At 39.6% G+C, this 22,456-nt stretch overlaps 1 protein-coding gene across 7 annotated transcripts in view; it reads right to left on the reverse strand.

Annotated features, from left to right (window-relative positions):
- The window catches only part of UNC13A (unc-13 homolog A), an 89,091-nt gene that overhangs the window by 27,017 nt on the left and 39,618 nt on the right, over window positions 1-22,456 (reverse strand). For all 7 annotated transcript variants that reach the window (XM_063455906.1, XM_063455910.1, XM_063455908.1 and 4 more), the window contains 13 exons: window positions 19,555-19,607; window positions 17,790-17,874; window positions 15,539-15,610; window positions 15,208-15,427; window positions 13,773-14,000; window positions 13,362-13,503; window positions 13,010-13,179; window positions 12,323-12,438; window positions 12,000-12,163; window positions 11,486-11,636; window positions 11,093-11,161; window positions 638-727; window positions 59-193 (listed from right to left, as the gene is read on the reverse strand). In XM_063455906.1, coding sequence (XP_063311976.1) covers window positions 59-193; window positions 638-727; window positions 11,093-11,161; window positions 11,486-11,636; window positions 12,000-12,163; window positions 12,323-12,438; window positions 13,010-13,179; window positions 13,362-13,503; window positions 13,773-14,000; window positions 15,208-15,427; window positions 15,539-15,610; window positions 17,790-17,874; window positions 19,555-19,607 — 1,695 coding nt within the window. The remainder of the gene's footprint in view (window positions 1-58; window positions 194-637; window positions 728-11,092; window positions 11,162-11,485; window positions 11,637-11,999; window positions 12,164-12,322; window positions 12,439-13,009; window positions 13,180-13,361; window positions 13,504-13,772; window positions 14,001-15,207; window positions 15,428-15,538; window positions 15,611-17,789; window positions 17,875-19,554; window positions 19,608-22,456) is intronic.

A 22,456-nucleotide genomic window follows, 5' to 3' on the forward strand; every position in this document is an offset into this window, starting at 1 on the left:
AAATATACTGCCTCAATTCTGGAAAATGTGTTAGTAAATATCAGGCTGTACCACTTACAGGATCACTTTGATATTCTCGACTATATAATTCGTGACAGTTATTGAAAATGTATTCATAAGTAGAGTTAAGACACGCTTTTACGCAGTCCTTCACCACTTGGCTGGCCCGCGGGGGACTTTGCAACTCTTGGACCTGCAAGGGGAATTTGAAAAAAACAAAACAATGTATGAGAAAAATACAGAGTACAGCATTTAGAGAAGGAACACAGACAGGTGGGCCAGTAATAGGGGGAAAACAGATGATAAAATAAGTGGGAAGAGATTATGATTTAGAGAAAACAAGGGCTGAGAGGGAAGGTATCCAGAAAATACTTTGTAGCTACTTCACACACCTCAGCCCTAACATTCCAAAACATTCATACACATTCCACATCTTATACTGTCTACTGGCTTTATGAACATTCAGTATTAAGCCATCTGTATCGAACAACGTATTGTTTTTTTTAACATTTTTATTTATTCCTACCAATTTACTGAGCTATATTTAGCAGAGGCCCAAATAATTCGTTCTACATGTCTATCACATACCCCCCTTTATTGTGAGTGTGTTTGTGTCTATCATCATTCTCCATCTCACCTTCATCCTGAAGAATGTTATACTAGTAAGAAGATCAACAGTAGATTTGAGGTCTTGGAGTCTCTCTGGGCTGCTAGCAGGGAAATTATTCTATAAGACAAGTGCATAAGAACACGTTTATGAGTTGGACACATATATATTGAACATGTAGTACATTACGAGTATTTTTCTCTTGGTGATTGGTATTATATTGCAAAATAAGGGGAGCTATTATCTTGGAAGTATGACACGGTGGACATCAGATATGTGAAATGTCTATTGTGCATGTGACTTCTTATTACGAGATCCTGAAAAGAATTCTCCTCCCCCTATTAATGCAATATTATCAAGGGATATAATGAATTTGTAAACATAATAATTTAGTGTAACTGCAAAATAAAGTAAGTTTCAGTGGCTAATGCGAGCTATATTTGGGCATTTCTATTTGAAACATTGCAGAACATTGTGAAAGGATAGTTAGATCTTAACATGTATAGCTCGGAGGAAAGACGAGACAGAGGGATATGATAGAAACATTTAAATAAATAAAGGAAATCAACACATTAACCCCTTAAGGACGCAGCTTCAGAAGCTGGACATACCCTTAAGGACTCAAGCTATTTTTGCATTTTCTGCTGTTTGTGTTCAACTGCAATTTGCATCACTCTCATTTATTGAACCAACACATATTATATATCGTTTTTTAAAGGACAAGATGGGCTTTACTTTGATGTGACTTATACATATATAAAATCTAATTTATTATTAAAAAACATAAAAAAATGAAAAAAAATGAAAAAAATATATATTTTTTTCACAGTTTTGGCAATAATAGTGTGTGTATAATATGTCCAGCTTAGGAAAAGTAATTCAAAATAAATTCATTTAGGTGTCTTGTTTTTTAAAGTGCATAATATGTAAAGGATGTCAGCTTATTTTAAAAGTTACAGGTCACAAAATACAAGGAGTAATATAAAATTTAAATGTGAAAATCTTTTAGAAGTTGGTATGTTTGACAGCTGTCACAGAAAACAAAATTGCTACACAAAAGTATATATTTATATAAAGAAGACATCACAGGCTATTTATTTAAGGGTATTTTGACACTTTTTACATAGCCATTTTCCCACCAATCTCTGCTACATATTGCAGTAAAATTGTGTTTTTTTCTGTTTTTTGAAATACAGACATATAACAAGGTTTTTTAAATGTGTATTTTGTAAAGCTGCTGTGTGCTATTCCTGGTCAAAATCCCATTTTGTGTTCAGCAACATCTGCTGAGTACAACAATACCCCCCTTGTATGCCTTTGCCACTATTTTGGGAAGCTACAATGAAATATAAGAGGCCAGACTATTTCAGTTTCTACAGTTAGAAAATTCAAAGATGGATTTAATGGACCTATGTCTTATTTTGGGGCATTATAGTAGTTTGGTTGTTCAAATGACTGCAAAAAGGCCTACCATTTGTGAAAGAAGACACTCCAGGGTATCTCATATGGCATATATTGTGCCTTAACATGTCGCCATTTTTTTGCCATTATATGTCAAAGTTTGTGGTAAAAAAATATTTTTCGCATTTTTTCCTTAAGCATTACATTTGTGCTGGGCATTTTGTATATTTGATATGTTCCACTATGATAAAACACCCCTTATTATGCTCAGCTAAGTCTTCTGAGTAAAACAATACCCCCAATGTATGTCTTTGACACTATTTGGTGACGTTACAGTGCCATAAAGGAGACCTGACCATTTCAGTTTTTAGAGTAGAATTTTGAGAGACAGATTTGCAGGGCTTATGTTTCAATTTGGGCCATTATAGCAGTTTGACTGTTTCAAAAACCGCAAAAAGGCCTACCATTTGTGAAAGTAGACACTCCAGGGTATCTCATATGGCATATATTGTGCCTTAACATGTCGCCATTTTTTTTGCCATTATATGTCAAAGTTTGTGGTAAAAAAATATTTTTCAAATGTTTTCCTTAAGCATTACATTTGTGCTGGGCATTTTGTATATTTGATATGTTCCACTATGATAAAACACCCCTTATTATGCTCAGCTAAGTCTTCTGAGTAAAACAATACCCCCAATGTATGTCTTTGACACTATTTGGTGACGTTACAGTGCCATAAAGGAGACCTGACCATTTCAGTTTTTAGAGTAGAATTTTGAGAGACGGATTTGCAGGGCTTATGTTTCAAATTGGGCCATTATAGCAGTTTGACTGTTTCAAAAACCGCAAAAAGGCCTACCATTTGTGAAAGTAGACACGCCAGGGTATCTCATATGGCATATATTGTGCCTCAACATGTCGCCATTTTTTCGCCATTATATGTCAAAGTTTGTGGTAAAAAAATATTTTTCACATTTTTTCCTTAAGCATTACATTTGTGCTGGGCATTTTGTATATTTGAGATGTTCCAATATGATCAAACAACCTAAATTATGCTGAGCTATCTCCTATGAGTAAAACGATACCCCCAATGTATGCCTTTAGTCGTATTTCCTGACGCTACACTGCCATATAGGAGACCTGACCATTTCAGTTTTCACTGCATTTTATAGGTTTATGCCTCATTTTGGGTTCTAATAGCAGGTTGCTTATTCAAACTTTCCCCACAAAGGCCTACCGTTTTTTAAAGTAGACACCCCAGGGTATTTCAAAAGGCCCATTTTGAACCTTAGGGTGGGATCATTTTTTCGCTAGTGAGTACCAAGTCTAGTAGTAGTAAGCATTTTCTCTGCCTTTTTGGCACACACTTTGAGATTTTAATGCATAGTTTACAATCCTTAGGTGTGCTACGGCAGTATAACGCTTCATATGTCACTCAGCTATGTCGTCTGAGTACAGCAATACCCCCGTGTGTACCTTTCCCAGGTATATGTGGATGTTGGAGGGGCAGCTTTGAGACTCGGCAATTTCAGGTTTGTTTCAAACTTTGAATTTGCATGCTGGGTCCATGTCCCATTTTGGGTCAAACTCTGAGGCACTGGCTGTCATATCTCAATCCGCTGTCAGAATTCTCTAACTGTACTTCCTAAGCATTTTGAACTTTTTACACAAGAACTTTAACAAAACAATGTTATAATAATGTTATTTTATTTTTTTGTGGTTTTTTTTATTTGTATTTTTACCCCTAGCATACGCACTAAACTCCCCAATTTCCCAGGAACTATCATCCACCCCAATTAACTAAATAAAAGGTAAAAATAAAATTATATATATATAGTCAGTGGTTAAATAACAGAAGAACTACAACATACTATTGGCCCTGAGTATGAAATAATTTAAAACAGTTCCCAATACAAAGGCCAGGCTGAGAGGGACAATCAGGGCAGTAGAAACTGGTCTCCGTTCGAATGCCTCTCTGGTAACACAGCCTGCACCTTTTCTGGGGGGTCTTTTTTTGGGGGGTTGGTGGTATCCGAAAGCAGAAGTGACCTGTCTGAATATTTCTGCTGCTAGGCCATGCTGATGGCTCCCCACTGTGGCACTCAGTGAGCAGCACCGAAATTAGCTGGAACTGAAATGTAAGAAAAGTACATTTCAGCTGAGGATTTGCCTTTTTGAAAAGGATGAATGCGTTATGAGTAGCCATTTGCATTAAATAAATGCCCACTTTCTTATACCAGGCCCTAGTCTTTCTCATTATCAGATATGGCTGCAGCAGTTGATCAGACAGGTCAACTCCCCCCCCATGTGTTTATTGTATTGCTTAATGCAGACAGGCAGCCGTCTTGTTTCCTGTCTGCCACGGACTGCGACCCTGCGTCTGTGTTCACTGTGCATGGTAGTCAGTATGAACACCTCCTTTTTGTCTCTGTATTTCAGAGCCAGCAGTTCGTCCTGGCATAGAGCAGCAGTTTCCCCCTTTTTATTTTTTTTCTCTGCCAGAGCCTTGGGGAAGCCAGTGCGTGTCTTGCGGATAGTGCCGCAGACCACAGTCTCAAAACAATATAGCATTTTTTGAAGGGGTATGCTATTGTAATAATTACCAAGGTAGAGGTGGTACCCCTTGTTCAGTAGCGGGTTCATTAGATCCCAAACTATTTTTCCGCTAGTCCCAACTACATCAGGGCAACCTTGGGGATCCCGGTGGCTCTCTTTACCTTCATATACTCTGAAGGTATAAACATACCCACTGCTACTTTCACATAGCTTGATGCCATACCGGGATCTTTTGGCTGGTATGTATTGCTTAAACCCCAGTCTACCCTTGTATTTCATTAGGGACTCGTCAATACATATATTCTTTTGGGGAGTATAAATTATGCCAAATTCTTTATAAAAATGGTTAACAGGGCCGCCATCAGGGGGTGACAACCATAACAGTTGTCACGGGCCCGGCGGCCGTGGGGGGCCCGGCCGCCCGGGCCCCACGTGTAGCGGCAGAACTGCCGCCGGTGCAGTTGCACCGGCGCCCGCACGCTGATGGGGCCCATCGGGTGGCCCATGCACTTAGAGCCACCTGATGGGCCCCATATCTTCTGGGGCCTGGTCAGCGCTGTGGCCGTGGTATAGAAAAATAAATTTAAAAAATAAATTGCCGCCGCAGTGCAAGTGCTGCTGGGAGGAAGTGGTCACTTCCTCCCAGCTCACTCCGCGCGGGAGGAGGGAGCGCCCGCCCGCGCGCCCGACAATGAAGAGGGAGAGCCAGCCGAATGCCAGTCCCATCAGCCCCAGCCAGCCATCCTCCTGCAAAGACAAGGTAAACAGGAGGGTGGCTGGAAAATGAGCTCTGTGTGTGTGTGAATGTATGTCTATCTGTTTGTGTGTATGTCTGTGTGTGTGTATGTCTGTGTGTGTGTGTGTGTGTATGTCTGTCTGTCTGTCTGTGTGTATGTGTGTCTGTGTGTATGTGTCTGTGTGTGCCTGTCTGTCTGTCTGTGTGTATGTCTGTCTGTCTGTCTGTGTGTATGTCTGTATGTCTGTCTGTGTGTATGTCTGTCTGTCTGTGTGTATGTCTGTATGTCTGTCTGTATGTGTGTATGTCTGTCTGTCTGTGTGTCTGTCTGTCTGTCTGTCTGTGTGGCTGTGTCTGTGTGTCTGTGTGTACGTGTGTCTGTCTGTGTGTGTGTGTCTGTCTGTGTCTGTCTGTCTGTGTGTGTCTGTCTGTCTGTCTGTCTGTGTGTATGTCTGTCTGTATGTCTGTGTGTATGTCTGTATGTATGTCTGTCTGTGTGTATGTATGTATGTCTGTCTGTGCGTATGTCTCTCTGTCTGTGTGTATGTGTGTGTCTGTCTGTGTGTCTGTCTGTGTGTATGTGTGTGTGTATGTCTGTCTGTGTGTCTGTGTGTCTGTCTGTGTGTCTGTCTGTCTGTGTGTCTGTCTGTCTGTGTGTCTGTGTGTCTGTCTGTCTGTCTGTCTGTATGTCTGTCTGTGTGTATGTCTGTCTGTCTGTGTGTCTGTCTGTGTGTCTGTCTGTCTGTGTGTCTGTCTGTGTGTCTGTCTGTCTGTCTGTCTGTGTGTATGTCTGTCTGTGTGTATGTCTGTCTGTGTGTATGTCTGTCTGTGTGTCTGTCTGTATGTTTGCTTGTGTCTATGTATGTCTGTATGTCTGTCTGTGTGTATGTCTGTCTGTGTATGTCTGTCTGTGTATCTGTGTGTATGTCTGTCTGTGTGTATGTCTGTCTGTGTGTCTGTGTGTGTATGTCTGTCTGTATGAATGTATGTCTGTATGCATGTATGTCTATCTGTATGCATGTCATTATGTGTATGAATGTCAGTGTATGTATGTATGCATGTCATTATGAATGTGTGTATGTCTATCTGTATGCATGTCATTATGTGTGTGTATGAATGTCAGTGTATGTATGTCTGTATGTCTGTATGTCATTATGAATGTGTGTGTGTGTGTCTTTATGGATGTATGTCATTATGAATGTGTGTATGTATGAATGTCAGTGTATGTATGTCTGTATGTCATTATGAATGTGTGTATGTATGGATGTCAGTGTCTGTATGGATGTATGTATGCCAGTATGAATGTATGTATCTATGTATGTCTGTATGTATATCTGTATGTATGTCTGTCTATCTGTATGCATGTCATTATGTGTGTATGAATGTCAGTGTATGTATGTCTGCATGTCATTATGAATGTGTGTATGTATGTCTGTCTATCTGTCTGTATGAATGCATGTATGCCAGTATGAATGTATGTCTGTATGTATGTCATTATGAATGTGTGTATGTATGGATGTCAGTGTCTGTATGAATGTATGTATGCCAGTATGAATGTATGCATGTATGTCTATCTGTATGCATGTCATTATGTGTGTATGAATGTCAGTGTATGTATGTCTGCATGTCAGTGTATGTATGTCTGCATGTCAGTATGAATGTGTGTATGTCAGTATGAATGTCTGTCTGTATGTCCTTATGCATGTGTGTCTGTATCTATGTTAGTATGTGTCTGTCACTATGTACGCCTGTGTGTCTGTATATGTGTGTATGTCTCAGTATTTGTGTGTCAGTATGTATGCCTATATGCGTATCAGTATGTGTGTCTGTTAGTATGTATCAGTGTGTGTGTGTGTATGTATCTGTGTCCTTTTGTATCAGTGAATGTGTTTGTGTCTGTGTGTGTATTCCTGTGGGCAGGATTTGGAGGCGGTCTCTGTGGGCGGTTTTGGAGGTGGGCCCCCAGGGGCCCAGACCCTGAGCTCAGTTAGGGGCCCCAAAATTTCTGGTGGCGGCCCTGATGGTTAATTAGGGGGCGGATTTTATAGAGTTTGTCATACTGCGGATGATCTTTGGGGTGGCACTTCAAATTGTCATTGAAGTGCAGAAAGCGCAGTACTGATTCATATCTGGGCCTACTCATGGTCTGAGAGAAAATGGGAGTATTGCATACTGGGTTTTTGGACCAGTACATTCGGATGCTGGGCTTTTTTATAATTCCCATCAGCATGGTTAGTGCCCAGAACTGTTTTAACTCTGGCACACTGGTGGGGTACCAGCTCCCTTTTGTGGCAAGGTGACTTGTAGCATTTTGTGCCAAATACTGCGCTGCATAAATATTTGTTTGTGTAACTATCTGCCCTAAAAAATCATCCCCAGGGAACAGCTCCATAAAATCCTGGGAGTTATAGCTGGTCACGTCTCCCTGAATACCAGGAGTCGCAGTAAACAGAGGGATGTTGGGGACAAAATTGTTAGGGGGCACCCAGATATCAGCGCCAGGAGCAGTGCCAGGGGTATCTTCACTCTCTTCATCTGTGTCTGGCACATAGTCACCCTCTACACTCTCTGAGGCAGTGTCGGTTGCCTCTGAGTCGGCTGCTAATATATTATATGCCTCCTCGGCACTAAACCTTCTAAGCATGGTGAAAGCTTAAAATTAACTTTAACTAAATAACGTATTTTTTTGTTTTGTTTTTTTTTACTTTTTTTATACTTTTTTTTGTTTTCTGAACTTTTTTAATACTTTTTTTAACTTTTTTAAAACTCTTAAAAACTTCTAAAAACTAAAAAAAAAATGAACCCCTGTGGGTAAAAACAGAAATCAGATCACCGCTAAACACAGTGCTTACACCTAGCAAAGCAGAAATGCTTTGACTTAAAATAAACTACTTTTTTTTCCTCTTTTTTCTTTTTTTCACTTTTTTTTAATGATTTTATAAACTTTTACAAACTTTTAATAACTTTATAAAACTTTTCAGCTTCCTAGCTACACTAATGCTAGATTCCCCAATTCCCCTAGGTTCAATCCACCCCAGCTAACTAATTAACTGAAAACAATAGTAAAATAAATAAATTAGGGGGCGGGGCCTGACTGTCATGGAGGAGAGAAGTGTTTTGCAGGAGCTCCTCTCCTAGGCAAGCTTGAACCACAGTTCTCACCCGCATTCAGCCTCAGAGGAAACGGCTTTATAGAAGTATACAACTTCTGACCCTCCTGGGACCCACTGTGGTGTTTAAAAATGTACAAAGAGCTCATCTGCTGCACTGCTCCAACCATGCGGCCTAAGGCACACCGGACGGAGGAGGCGGCCGATCCTCCGGTCTGGAGCTGTCTGATGGTACGCAACAGCACACCCGAACCCTGTTATCCCCCCCCCCTCGGACCGGTGGGGGTTATCCCGGTCCACCCCTGGGAGGCCTCGCAGACCTAGCGGGAGATAGAGACAAGGCCAAAGTGGCTACTACAACCTGCAGCGACACAGCCAACATGGCGGACGCAGAGCGGGCTCCCGACAACACGGAGGACAACCCTGATATCCTGGCAAGGCTGGACAGGATTTTTGACAACTTCTGGCGCAAACTGGAAAGTAAGCAGCACCAGCATGTCCGGAGCCAGCCAGGTGACTACTCACAGCACAAACCAACCACAGTCACACAGCAGAAGGTCGCAGTTGCAAAACGCGCCGTGCCGAGAGGCGCATACACCCACCCGGGTAAACTACAAAGGGGTAAAAGCTCACCTCGGAGACACACTCCAAAACCAGCAACGGCATCAGAGGGAGCAGTCTCCTCATGGGGGCGCAACCTACATAATGCCTCCCACAAGCCCAGGAAAGCGCAGCAGCATGAACCCACGGTGAATGCTCAAACATGGCCGGCGCCCAAGCAGCAGAGCCCGACTAAACTATCCGCAAGACGGAGACAGGAACTGACTAAAAGCAAACCACAGCCCTGCACCAAACCTGACAAGCCATGGAGAACCCTGTTCCAGACCACCGAAAAGCACGGCCTTTCACCTGGGACTCAAGACCCGGCGGCACCATCGTGTACCCAGCTAGAATCTGCCTCGCGGAGGGGCATTGGCTGACTCACATGGAATACTGTTCCTCACCCATGTGGCAACTCCAGGGACTACTATCCCAAGCATAATATACTTTGCCTGCCACCCACATGTGGACTCCTGGGACCCGAAAGGGTACTTATTTGCCACTCGTCAGCCTTAGTTTGGTGGTTTTATTAGCAGGTTTTAACCTTTTACCACCGTTCTCTTTTTATTTTCACACACTTTTATTTTTTACTACTTTCACACTAATGAGTATCCAGCTCATATGTTTTATTGTTTTGTTTTTTTTCAAAAAAAATTCTAATTTTTTTTTTTGGGGGGGGGGCTGTTTTGTTTTTTCTATCTACACTGTTATGCTGGTCATCCCTCATGACATACACTAACTTAGAAAACGTGCAGTTAACATTAATGTCATGCATATGATAAACCATGTCTTTCTAAGCTTACTATTGTCACCGTAACACTGCGAGCTTGTCTGTTTGAAAATGCATAGGAAATCCTCTGTCAGCCAATCTCTGAGATATCCCTTATAGTAACAAATCGTACAAATACTCATGTCATATAACTTCTTGGTCCAAGCTTGTATACTCTGACGATTCTTATAACTACTCAATATACTGTCAGTCAGCTAAGCATAATGCATCTCCCATTTTTGTTTCTGTACCTCATGACGTATACTAGCCAGCCATGTTTATTATAAAAAAGAAAAAATGTGCAACTTACCTGTGCCATGATAATGTCTATGATGTAAAACGTATGTGTGCTGTTGTGGCACGTTAAACACGTTTGTCAATCACTTGCACAGAAAAATAAAGAATTATAAAAAAAAAAAATTTAAATATATTTAACCCCTGAGGGTTAAAAAGAAAATAAAGTTAACCCCTGAGGGTTAAAAAAAAATGATCTCAGTAAAGTACTGTGATCAGTATTGTGATCACTGCTGCCAGTGATCAAAGGGTTAAACCCTTGTTAATTTTCACAGGGAAAGGAGGTAAAGGGTTTTTTTTTAACTTTAAAACACTTTGTGTCTGTCAGGGACACAAAATTTCAACCGATCCGTCTCTCTCCACTTCTAAACACACACAGAGGTGGAGGGAGGAGGATCAGGAAATCCCAGCAGCACTGTGATCGCTGTGACTGGCTGTCACAGCGATCACATGTGCTGGGACAGCGCTATTGGCTGATGCTGGGCTTCCTCAAACGCCGAGGCAGCCAGCAACAGCGTTAACCCCACGATCGCGGCGATCGCGGCGATCTGGCGTTAACTTTAGTAAATGACGGAAATTTTCCGTCAAGCGTCCTTAAGGGTAGGTCTGCCTTGACGGAAAATTTCCGTCCAGCGTCGTTAAGGGGTTAAAGGAGGAGACTATATTTAAAAGAATATAAACTACCACAACAGGAGGACATATTCTTAAGTTAGAGGGGCAAAGGTTTAAAAATAATTGCAGGAAGTATTACTTTACTGAGAGGGTAGTGGACGCATGGAATAGCCTTCCAGCTGAAGTGGTAGAGGTTAACACAGTGAGGGAGTTTAAGCATGCGTGGGATAGGCATAAGGCTGTAATAGATATCAGATAAGGCCAGGGACTAATGAAAGTATTTAGACAATTGGGCAGACTAGATGGGCCGAATGGTTCTTATCTGCCGTCACATTCTATGTTTCTATGTAAGGAGGTAAAAATAAGAGGAACTTTTCAATCCCCAGGAAACACACGTTTCTTCTTACCCGGTACATGGATAAATCAATACGCAAAGAATTGTGCAGTTGATCGAGCAGCTTCACAAATCTCTCCTTCTGTAAATTGATACAGAAAACAGAATTCAGTTAGCATAGCCATACAACATAGTAAGTAGAACCAGAGAATCAGTGCACTACCTGTACTTATCCACATGTTCATTATCACACGGATCATATGTGGTCAGAGTTTACAATTCCCCCAAATTATCAATTTGTCTCAAGAAAAGGGTCTAGAGCACTAAATTTAACACCAGAATATAAATTTAAAAATTCTGATGGAGGACAGTATTGTATCAGTTTTTAGAACACAGATGGCAAGGCATGGTTCTGGGTGCTTCTTGCACGGCTATATTCTCAATTTTACAGTAAAACTTAACTTACTCCAAAGTTGGAGGCAGAGAAGCGATCTGAGGCAGACACGTTTGTGGACGCTGTGGTGTGCGCATAGTAGGCATTAATGTTGGCTAGAAGGGTGCTCATCACGGCTGGTACTCCAGGACACATATACTTAGAAGAAAGGCAGGCAAAATGACTGCCAGGAAAAAGAGAAAATCAAGAGTGAGATGGACAGAGATCCAGAAAAAAGGGGGGGGGGGGGGATAAATAGTCGGTGCATATTAAAAAAGAATTGCAGGGAAATTATAAATAAATAAAACAACAAAACCTAAAAAAAAAAGTTGCCAGGAATGGTAAGATTTAATTTCAAGTCACATTCTCTAGCCATTTAAATTAAAAAAAAAAAATACTTTATTCCATATACATACTTGAATTACACCAATTCTTTATTCTTTACTCCCTCTTATTGTTTATCACCCCACTACACATATTGTGTCTCCCCATTGGTCCTAGTTCCAAAATTTCACTTTCCGTTTCTCCAACTTTCCCCAAAACTTACGTCATGGCTTGGTATATGGACTCCACTCCATATCTCATTGCAAACTCATCCACAATTTCCTGAGCAGTCTCGTCAAAGTAAACTTTCCAGGCGTCATCCCCTTTCGCATCTGGAATCTTCACCACTCCATTATTCTGTACGTCCGTTAGGAAATGGAATAGGTTCTGAACGAGAGATTGAGAAAATTACATGGGAGTAAAGGGTAAACAAGAGACACTTTGTGTCAAACCCCGTAGAACAACTTATTGTATTCATTCAGTTGGATTAATAGTTGAAGGGCCAATAGGAGAAGACCAAGAAGAGTACAATTTGTATGCTCCTACCTCGTGCAGACATGTATATTGTACATGATACGGTGCCACTTTCTCCTCTCCTTTTATCTCCACGCTGATATGCAGGCGGATGGCACCAGATACCGCAGATTTGTCTGTGCGCTTATCTAAGAAAAATAAAAGATTAAGGAAGAGTTTAACCAGTGCAGTGCACAAACACTATAAAGTAAAGCTGAACATAAATGAAGATTTATTTCTGCATTTAGCTTTTTTTTTTGACAGAGCATTTATAAATCCCTTTATATTATGGCAGTCCTTGCATGCATTGGCATAAGAACCAAAGAAAATCTTGGTGAGGTTTGGGGGTAGGGGGTTGAGCAGTCTTTCATAATACTCCCAGCCCTACTTAGAGAGAATACATTAATCCATGCAGTTTTCCATGGGCAAAATTGTTTATTATCACTAGCAAGTCTATTAGTAGAGTAAAATAACCAACTTTTAACCATATGGTTTTATTTTTTATATCTTAAAGCTTCACCAAGACTGGGGGGAGTATACCTCTTTCATACCCCCCCAACTAGGTTTTCTGTGAGGGAAAATTCATCCCCCCTTGGTCCTCCTACACCCATGCTCACAAGCTATCTGTCTTCGAGGAGTTATAAAACAAGCTGAGTGAGGCCTTACAATGGTAAGCAGTACATTAAAGCTGCCAAGCAGTGTTCACCGGTGCTTACTCACCTAGGTTGTACCACACATCCATCTCTCCACTCAGGGTCCGAACTTCAATGATTGTCTGCCCTAGGAAGTCATCAGACTCCCGTTTGAACCTCTGCTTTACACGTGATTTTATATCATCATCTTCATCCCATACGCGAACCTTAATACGGTCTGACGAGTTGTGGCATTCGCTGTTGGGTGAAGGAAGTAAGGTTATTATGGTACCAGCAGCCTGCATACTGGAGGGGTTTTAATATCCTCCATCCGAACACTGACGTTTGAGATAAGCCACGTGGAGTGTTAATATTTCTTGCCAAACACTGACAGGAGTTATACTCCTAAACCCACCACCATCATTTTGCCATAAACTTACAAGTGGAAATTCTCCTCCCAGACAGGGTTAAGATTTCCGTAGATGGTTTTGGTTCTTTTCTTGGTTTTTCCCACCTGGACAGTAACATATGGATCACTGGAACCCGTCTTATCCTTGGCTTGCAAACCTTGAGCACACACCACTGTAACACAACATAACTCTGTGTTAAATGGGTAAAGGAAATTTCCCAATAGTTTAACACATAAAGTAGCACCTGCATACTTTCTATTTTTTCTATCCAGTATGAATTTTTTTTTATTATGGTGGAATAAAAAAATTATGTTTGTATTTTTAATTTTTTTCCATTTGCTATTAGAGCGCTAATTGTATCACCTCCTAGCCTCTTTTTAATTTCTGATACTAACTTCTATGTTTTTTCCGCTTTTCTGCTCCGCAAAACTTTCTCCTTACCAGTGATGCTAATCTTGGCTGACCATTTAGAGGTGCCGTCTAACACACTCTGTTTCACCGCTTTGATCTGTTGAGCATGCGTGGCCTTCAAAACTCCAAACACTTCCTGGATTAGCTCAAATATTTCTGGCTTGTTTCTCTCTCTGATCTTCATGCGGTCCTTCAAGACCATGATTATATTCTGTGTTCGATCTTCTGCCCCATGCTTTGAGCTTTTTTCTGCTGCCCCTGTAAAGATAATGAGAAATGTAGTACTCATCATGACTCTAAGTACAATTATTATGGATGCAATGGAAAATAATTATAATCAAAGTGGAACTGCCACTACTTTGGAAATTTCTCTATGTAATAAAACATTGAAAATCACTTAATAACTTGTGTTGACTTTTTTTTTCACGTGATGCTACATTTTCTTTTGAAATGTATATTAATAAGTAACATTACAGTTCTACATTTAATTAAATTTTTTCAGATCTTACAAAACGTATTTGCTAAATATAGGGGATAGATAACCAGAACATTGAAAATCCTGAGACGTAACAGTTCCTCTTTCTTTTACCTATTCATAAAATAATTTACCGGGAAGGACATACTATATACAGATGCTCCTCACATATTGAACGGGTTCCGTTCTTACGACCCGGCCGTAAAATGAATTGGTCAGTAAGTGAGGCGCATGCGCACCAGTGTAGGTCTATGTTCAGGGAAATTTCCCCGAACATAGACAAGCGCAGCAGAGCAGGGAATCCTTCAAATCTATGTTCGTGGAACATTCCCCGAACACAGATTAGATGGATTCACTGTTCTGGTGCGTTTTTCTATGTTCAGTGAAAATTCCCTGAACATAGATTAGAGGGATTCCCTGTTCTGGTGTGCTTGTCTACGTTCGGGAAAATTTTCCTGAACATAGATTAGAGGGATTCCCTGTTCTAGTGTGCTTGTCTATGTTCGGGGAAAATCCTTTGAATCCCTATGCTACAGATGGTCTTAAGTGCGAGTCGTCGCAAAACAGGTAGGTCGCAAAGTGAGGACCACCTGTATATGAGAAATGTACAGCACACATGAAATTATAGCAGATATTAGAAACCAATGAGATTTTGAGAATGAAACAAGAATGCGCTACCTATAGATATGTTGGAATGAGATACTCTAAACTGACTACATTCATGATTATTGCATATTGAATAGACCAAAAATAACAAAATTTCGAATGGAATGCTAGCAGATCAAAAAGTTGGCAGTACTTGGTAATTTAAAGATGATTGGAGGCAACTTAAAGATGATTGGATGCAACTGAAGGATACACAATCCACTGATAGTAAATGTTTCTAGCATGGACATCTAGACAGATTATCTAGTCACTATTAGGAAATATCTTAGTGTGATGCTTTTGTTAATGCAGCCAAGTGAGGGGAACAGGAAGAGCCGATCTTACTCTGTAGACAGTCGGCATTCAGAAGGTCCTGGCACTTTTCGTGGCACTTGACTCCACACTCCGTACATCGCATTCCCTGCCTGGCAATGCCCCACAGGAGTCCCTCACATTCGTAGCAGTATGTGGGTGTAGTGGCAGTCCACACTTCAAAGTTGTGGGGGGTTGTGCTGGAGATCGGGTATATTAAAGCTTGCAGCGTCTTTTTGTAAACATGGTTTTTCTGAAAAGCGTCACAAAGCACACTGTGATTAGATCATGCCTAAACCCATTTACGCCACTAATTGCAAATACCTATACAATACATAGTTTCAATTTAGATGGTAGTACTTACTAGCTCTTCATTGTTTAAGGTGCTTGTTGCAAGTGCAGATGTTATCCCTGCTTTCCGCGATTGGACCAGGGACTTCAGAAAAAAAAAGACAATAGTTGTGTCAACAGCAGGATACAGATGTGTTAAGGGGAAAAAGAGACGGAATCAATGTACCAGTAAAATGTAGATTGTTGCAAAGAGAAAATGAAAAACACATTCACATACATTTAAGTTTAAATACCAGAAGACACCATTATTCATATTCTGAACAATGAGAACAGCAGACTAAAGTCACAGAAAATTCCAGAAATTATTACGCGAGTCAACTATTTTAGTCTAAATCATGCAACTCATTTCTCTCATGACAGCAACCACTATGGGTTTCAGACTCTTATATTAAACTGTCTGTAGATGATGTAGTCTTTTGACAATGTAGGCTTCTGTGATTTAAGATAATTTAAAAAGGAACACCGTGAGCTTTAATGAACCAGAATTGTGGTTTCCTGACCGATTGGCTGTAACAGGCAATTTATCAGTTGGTAACAGACGTGCAATGTGTACAGATTACACTATGCGGATTATACAAGAGCGTAGGGTCATCTCTTCAACCCACCCTGGCACAGGACCTTTGCATGAATGCATCACATGATAAATGCTAATGGGTAAGAAATATTAAAGTCGCCCTCTTTAAATTAAAAGATTCCTAGCTATGTGGGGCTCCCTCTGCCGGAATGCTAAGAAAAGGTCTTCAGACTATAACAACAAAACTGAAAGACTTTGAAAGGAAATTATTGTCCCGAGGGCCACCTACTTTTTCACAAATCTAAAAAGGCCAAGCATCTCTAGCTATCAGGAGAGACATAGATGTTTGAGAAACACAAGTATTAACATGGACTACAATTACAAAAATGGTTTAAAGCATTGATTCGTACAGGTAAGATGGTAACTAGGATTAGTTGACACCCCTCCCAAAGGAAAATAACTGTTACTGTACTTACCATTGCCTGGGAGAGAACATGAAGGCATGGGATAAAAAACAAAATAGAAGCCATCAGATGATCAGTTTGCCCATAGTATACAATGTAACAAAGTAGGGGGCTTTCTCCTTACCTAATGCTCTTCAAAATAATTAGCTATGACATTTTTATGGTCAATATGACAGTTGTTATCAGCGATTACCAGTGGAAAATCTTTACAGTAGATCAAAATGTATTGCTTTATCAAGTTTACTTAAAGGTGCTCTTATCATACAATGGCATAGATAGATTGTGTAGCTGTTAGCATAGCATAGACATAAAGCAAAGTGGGCCCTCTAAGCAGCTTCAACTCATAACCAAATACACAGGGGAGATCAGTCTCAAGGCATTTCCAAGCTTTAAATGATGGCACTTGCTATGTCACAGGAAATCCAAAATGAGCACTCAACAAGCAATTGGGATTAAATAATGAGAAGGCCATGGCTTGTAGTGGACATAGCCGAGGACATGGATCCATGGGGGTAGTGGATTGGGGTTGAGTGGAAAATATAGGGGGCCATGGCTGTGAGGGAACATTGCTCATGGGATGGTTGTCCATGGACACAGGTGTGGTACTTCTTCCTGCTTGACTGTGGCTGGGAATAGAGTCATGGCTATGGGCAAATGCTCAGAGATTGGAGGAGGGAGGAGCAGACATGAATGTAGACAATCACTAATGTGGCTTGATTTCAGAGAACATTGTTTAGAGGCGATGGGGTCATAGCTATAGGGGTATATTGCTGGGGATGGACACATGGATTCAGTGAGATGGAAATAGAGAGATCATAAAACTGACTACAATGGACAAAACTGATGACAGGTGGAAAGGGACACGATAAATAAGAGACACAACTGCAAATATACAGGATTGTGGAGCACTTTTGGGATCAAAGTTGTAGTGAAATGCGGCTGGTGATGAAGGAAATTCATGCTGGAATGGACATAGCTGGAAAGGGGGTATCCATATGACTGGTGAATGGCATATGGCGGAGATCGATATGGGTATAGGAGTGACTTAGTAATTGAAAGTGCATACAGGTGGGGTACAAATACTTGATCAGACATAAAGGCAAAATACAGTCTAGATCACTGACTATTTAAATGTGTTTATAATCCTGTTGCATTAGTAAAATATGATGGTGCATATGAAAATGAAAAAGCCCTATGTATAATATTAAGTGCAAGTTTGTAACACAATTAGTATTTCTATGCATTTTGTGCTTGTTTTTCTGAGATGTCTATGTCCAGTTAAGGACACTTACCAAATCACTGACCAAAGGTATTGGCTTCCTCTTCCGTATATCTGGCATACTGTCAATAATTATGAGGCCACCAGCAGGCCTAAGAGTATACGAACACACATAAGCACAGATGAGAAAGATTAGAGAAAATCAAAGAAAAGCATATTGAATAATTCACAAATAAACAAGACAAATCTATCGATCGATCTATCTATCTATCCTATCTCAAACGAAAAAGAAAATAAATAATGACTTAGATGTGTTTTGATTGATAATTGTATGCCTAGGAATAAAAGCCCACATCTAGTTTAGAATCCAAAGTATCATATTATAGTGTCCATATAGCATTTAGAACATTCAGAGGTACAAGATGACTACAAGACAAACAAGACTGGATATACAATGAGCCATGTCAGGCTGTTGTCTTCAGCTCAATCTTTCCAAGCATCATACCCACTACCACTGTTACATATTAACAAGGCTGAAAAGAGACATGTGCCCATCTACTTCTGCCTTTTTCACATTTGTTTTTATCCCAAATAAGGCAAAATACCTAGTCTGAAGCGCTTTCAATTTTGCAACAAACTAAGAAAAAATCATTCTTGGGCCCAGAATGGCAATCAGATATCTCCTTGGATTAAGAAGCTGTTACCCACTAATTCAAAAGTATATCCCTGTATATTATGTTTCTGCAAGTATTTTTACAATAGCTGTTTAAACATCTGGACAGACTCTGATAAAACCACCTTTTCAAGCAGATATTTCCACATCCTTATTGTTCTTACTGTGAAAAACACTTTCTTTTGCCTTAGACTAAATCTCCTTTCTTCCAGTCTAAATGCGTGGCCTTGTGTCCTATACGTAGTCTTGTTTATGAAAAGATTTCCAGACAATGGTATGTATTGGCCCCGGATATATTTGTATAATGCTATCATATCCCCTCTGAGGCGCTGTTTTTCCAAACTAAAGAAAATACATTTGTTAACCTTTCTTCATAGCTAAAATGCTCCATTCCTTTTATTAATTTTGTAGCCCTCCTCCTGACCTTATCTAGTGCCATACTATCTTTCTTTAGAGCAGGTGCCCAATATTGCACAGCACATTCAAGGTGTGGTCTTACCAGTTATTTATAAAGAGGCACCATGAATACTTTAAATCACTGAAGGAGTCATGGTGCTTGTAATAACCCTTTAAGTGTGCAGCAGATGTATAGCACACATGGATAAATTACTAATCCAGCCTCACTCATTCTCTGTCCATGCTGCAACACATTTTTATATATATATTTTTTCTTTAAAATAAAAAATGCTCTTTATTTACGGGAATCTAGATCGTAAATCCTGTCAGGGACTATGTAAATTAGGAGTTTGATTATTATTTTTATTATTTTACTATTTATATAGCGCCATCAGATTCCGTAGCGCTGTACACTGGGATGTAGACAAGGTGAAAAAATTGAGAAAGGGAAAATCAGCAGAACTGAGCAGAAACATATAAAAGAGGTAGATATACTTTAGAGGCAGAAAGATTATATAAAATAAAAATGTGAATTGCTCAGTTTTACAGTGTTATTTACTTAAGTGCAAAATTAAAGTGAATTTTAAATTTAAGACCAAAGTGGCAAAAATGGTAGCATGGCTGACTTAGAGAGGTGTCTCAGCTCTGCTATTTTGACTTTAAATTTTGGAAATGTACTTTGAAATCGCCTTGATTTTTCACTTTGACCCCTGTGAGTATTTTACTACAATAAACACATTATGAGACTGGCAAACATCCTTACCCATCTTTAAACCACAGAGACTTGGACATCTGTCCACTCCCCTCTCCTCTTGCCTAAGAGAGAAAAAACACATGTTATCGGCATATAAATTACATAAATTACACACTTCATCTATAACATAACAAAGAAAGAATGAGAACTCTGAGGACGGACAAGAGCTTAGAGATAAACTCAATAGCTTGCCCTTCGGTACATCCCCGCTCAGGTCTCAAAATAGTTTTTGCTCATCTTGTGCCATTACAGAGAGAACGTATCTGAAGCATATCAGACGGGTCCAACCCGTACGGGCAGTGCAGATCCGAAATGCCAGCAAGTTCCCTCTGCACGAGAGATACAGCAACCCCAGACGATCGTTTCGGCCTTCTTTTTAGCCTGGTCAGTGAGGTGTAGCTGATATCCTTCTAGGCACAGTGAGCATGGGTTCCACGTCTGGATTACCCTTTTAACTTGGGGTGAGACAAGTTAACCCCTTCAGGACGGAGTCAATAGTGCACGTTCTGATCAAAACAAAACGTAAACAAAAACTGGAATTTGCGCTATATGTCTGTTTACCCGTAGTTCCCCTCTTTCAAATTATATGCACCCACACTTATTATATATCATTTTGTTCAGGAGAAACAGGGCTTTAATCTATCATTAACTATTCATATATGGAACATAATTTATTATGAATAAAATTAAAAAAAATTTGAGAAAATTTGATTTTTTTTAAAATGTGCATTTCCGTCTGACATTTTAACTGTGAATGTCATAACACTGTTAGATTTTACTGCAAAAAAATGCACAGATTTGTAATCAGCAATGTCTCACGAGAACAACAGTACCCCCCATTAACAGGTTTTATGTTGTTTTGGAAAGTTACAGGGTCAAATATAGAACATTCCATTTTCAAATTGAAATTTTCCAGATTAGTAATGTTACCTTTGAGACGGTGTGGTAGCCAGGAATGAGCATTACCCCCATAATGGCATAGCATTTGAAAAAGTAGACAAGCCAAGGTATTGAAAGTGGGGTATGTTTAGTCTTTTTTAGTAGCCACTTAGTCACAAACACTGGCCAAAGTTAGCGTTCATATTTGTTTTTGTGTGAAAAAAGCAAAAAACTAATATTTGGCCAGTGTTTGTGACTAAGTGGCTACTAAGAAAGACTGGACATACCCCACTTGCAATACCTCGGGTTGTCTACTTTTGCAAATGGTATGCCATCATGGGGGTAATTCTCATTCCTGGGCTACCATACGCTCTCAAAGGCAACATAACCAATCTGGCAAATTTCAATGTGAAAAAAATGAAATGCAAGCCTTATATGTGACTCTCTAGCTTTCCAAAACACCATAAAACCTGTACATGGGGGTACTGTTATTCTCGGGAGACTTCACTAAACACAAATATTAGTGTTTTAAAACAGTAAAACATATTACAACAATAATATAGTCCATAAAAGTGCCGTTCGCTTGTAAAAAATGCAAAAAACGTCACTTTTACTTAAAATATCATCGTTGTAATACAATTTACCAGTTTGAAACACTAATATTTGAGTTCAGCGAAGTCTCCCGAGTAAAACAGTACCCCCTATGTACAGGTTTTATGGTGTCTTGGAGAGTTACAGGGTCAAATATAGTGCTTGCGAATTAAATTCTCTGCACTTTCTCCCTGTGTTGTCAGGCATGTCAATCAAATTTTAATTAATCAAATCACATAATTACGTTAAAAGATTATTTAAATATACACGTAGAATTTTAATATATATGCATTTATAGGTATTTAAATTCTACGCGTATACTAATGTAATCTTTTATGTAATTATATGTATTTATCTATATATATATATTTGTGTTTTTTTGTATTTTATATATAGATAGATATATATTATATAGAATGTCATTCTAAGTGTATTTTGTTACCGATATATATATATATTAATAACAAAATACAGTTAGAATGAAATTACATATGCATATATAATTTATATTAAATTTTGTTTCAATATTTTATTTATTTATTTTATTATTTTATTTATTTATTATTTTAATTATACGTATTTATATATAATATATATGTACATCTATTATATATATAATATATATACATATATAATATATATATATATATATATGTAACATCATTCTAAGTGTATTTTAATATTAATATATGTACTTATATTAATATTAAAATACACTTTGTATGACGTTACATATATATAATATGTATATATATTATATATATATAATATATATACATATTATATATATATATAAATATATTTATTTTATTTTTACACATGTCTAATTTATTTTTTTTACACCTCCTACCAGCAGGGGGACTGTCTGATATTTCAGACAGTCCCCCTGCTGGCAGATCCACAGCCAGCTATAGGAGGCCATGTGATCGCTCTTTGAGAGCGATCACATGGCCCCCGGGGGCCTCATTTGCCGGAAGGGGACTGCCTGGGCTCTCAGGCAGCCCCCCAGAAGAGGATCGCGGCGGAGGTAAGTACACCTCTCTTCTTGGGGGCTTAAGCCGTTACGGCGTACCATGCCGTCGCAACGGCTTTAAAGCCCATTTAATGCGTGACGGCATGGTACGCCATAACGGCGTTAAGGGGTTAATGCATTAAGTTTAAATGGTAATCCAGACGTGGACCCCTTGCTCACGGTGCCTAGAGAGATATTGGTTATACCTCACTGATGATGCCTAACAAGGTTGAAACGATAGTCTGGGGTTGCTGTATCTCTCATGCAGAGAGAGCCGGTCTGTATTTCGGATCTTGACTGCCCTTTTGGGTGGAGTCAGTCTGAGATGCAAATGGCCTGGTTCTCTCTGTAATGGCAGAAGATGAGCTAAAACTAGCTTGAGAACTAAGCGGGGACCCACCGAAGGGCAGGCTAATTGAGCTGTTGTCC

The sequence above is a fragment of the Pelobates fuscus genome, chromosome 5 (assembly GCF_036172605.1).
Source record: "Pelobates fuscus isolate aPelFus1 chromosome 5, aPelFus1.pri, whole genome shotgun sequence".
Taxonomy (NCBI): Eukaryota; Metazoa; Chordata; class Amphibia; order Anura; family Pelobatidae; genus Pelobates; species Pelobates fuscus.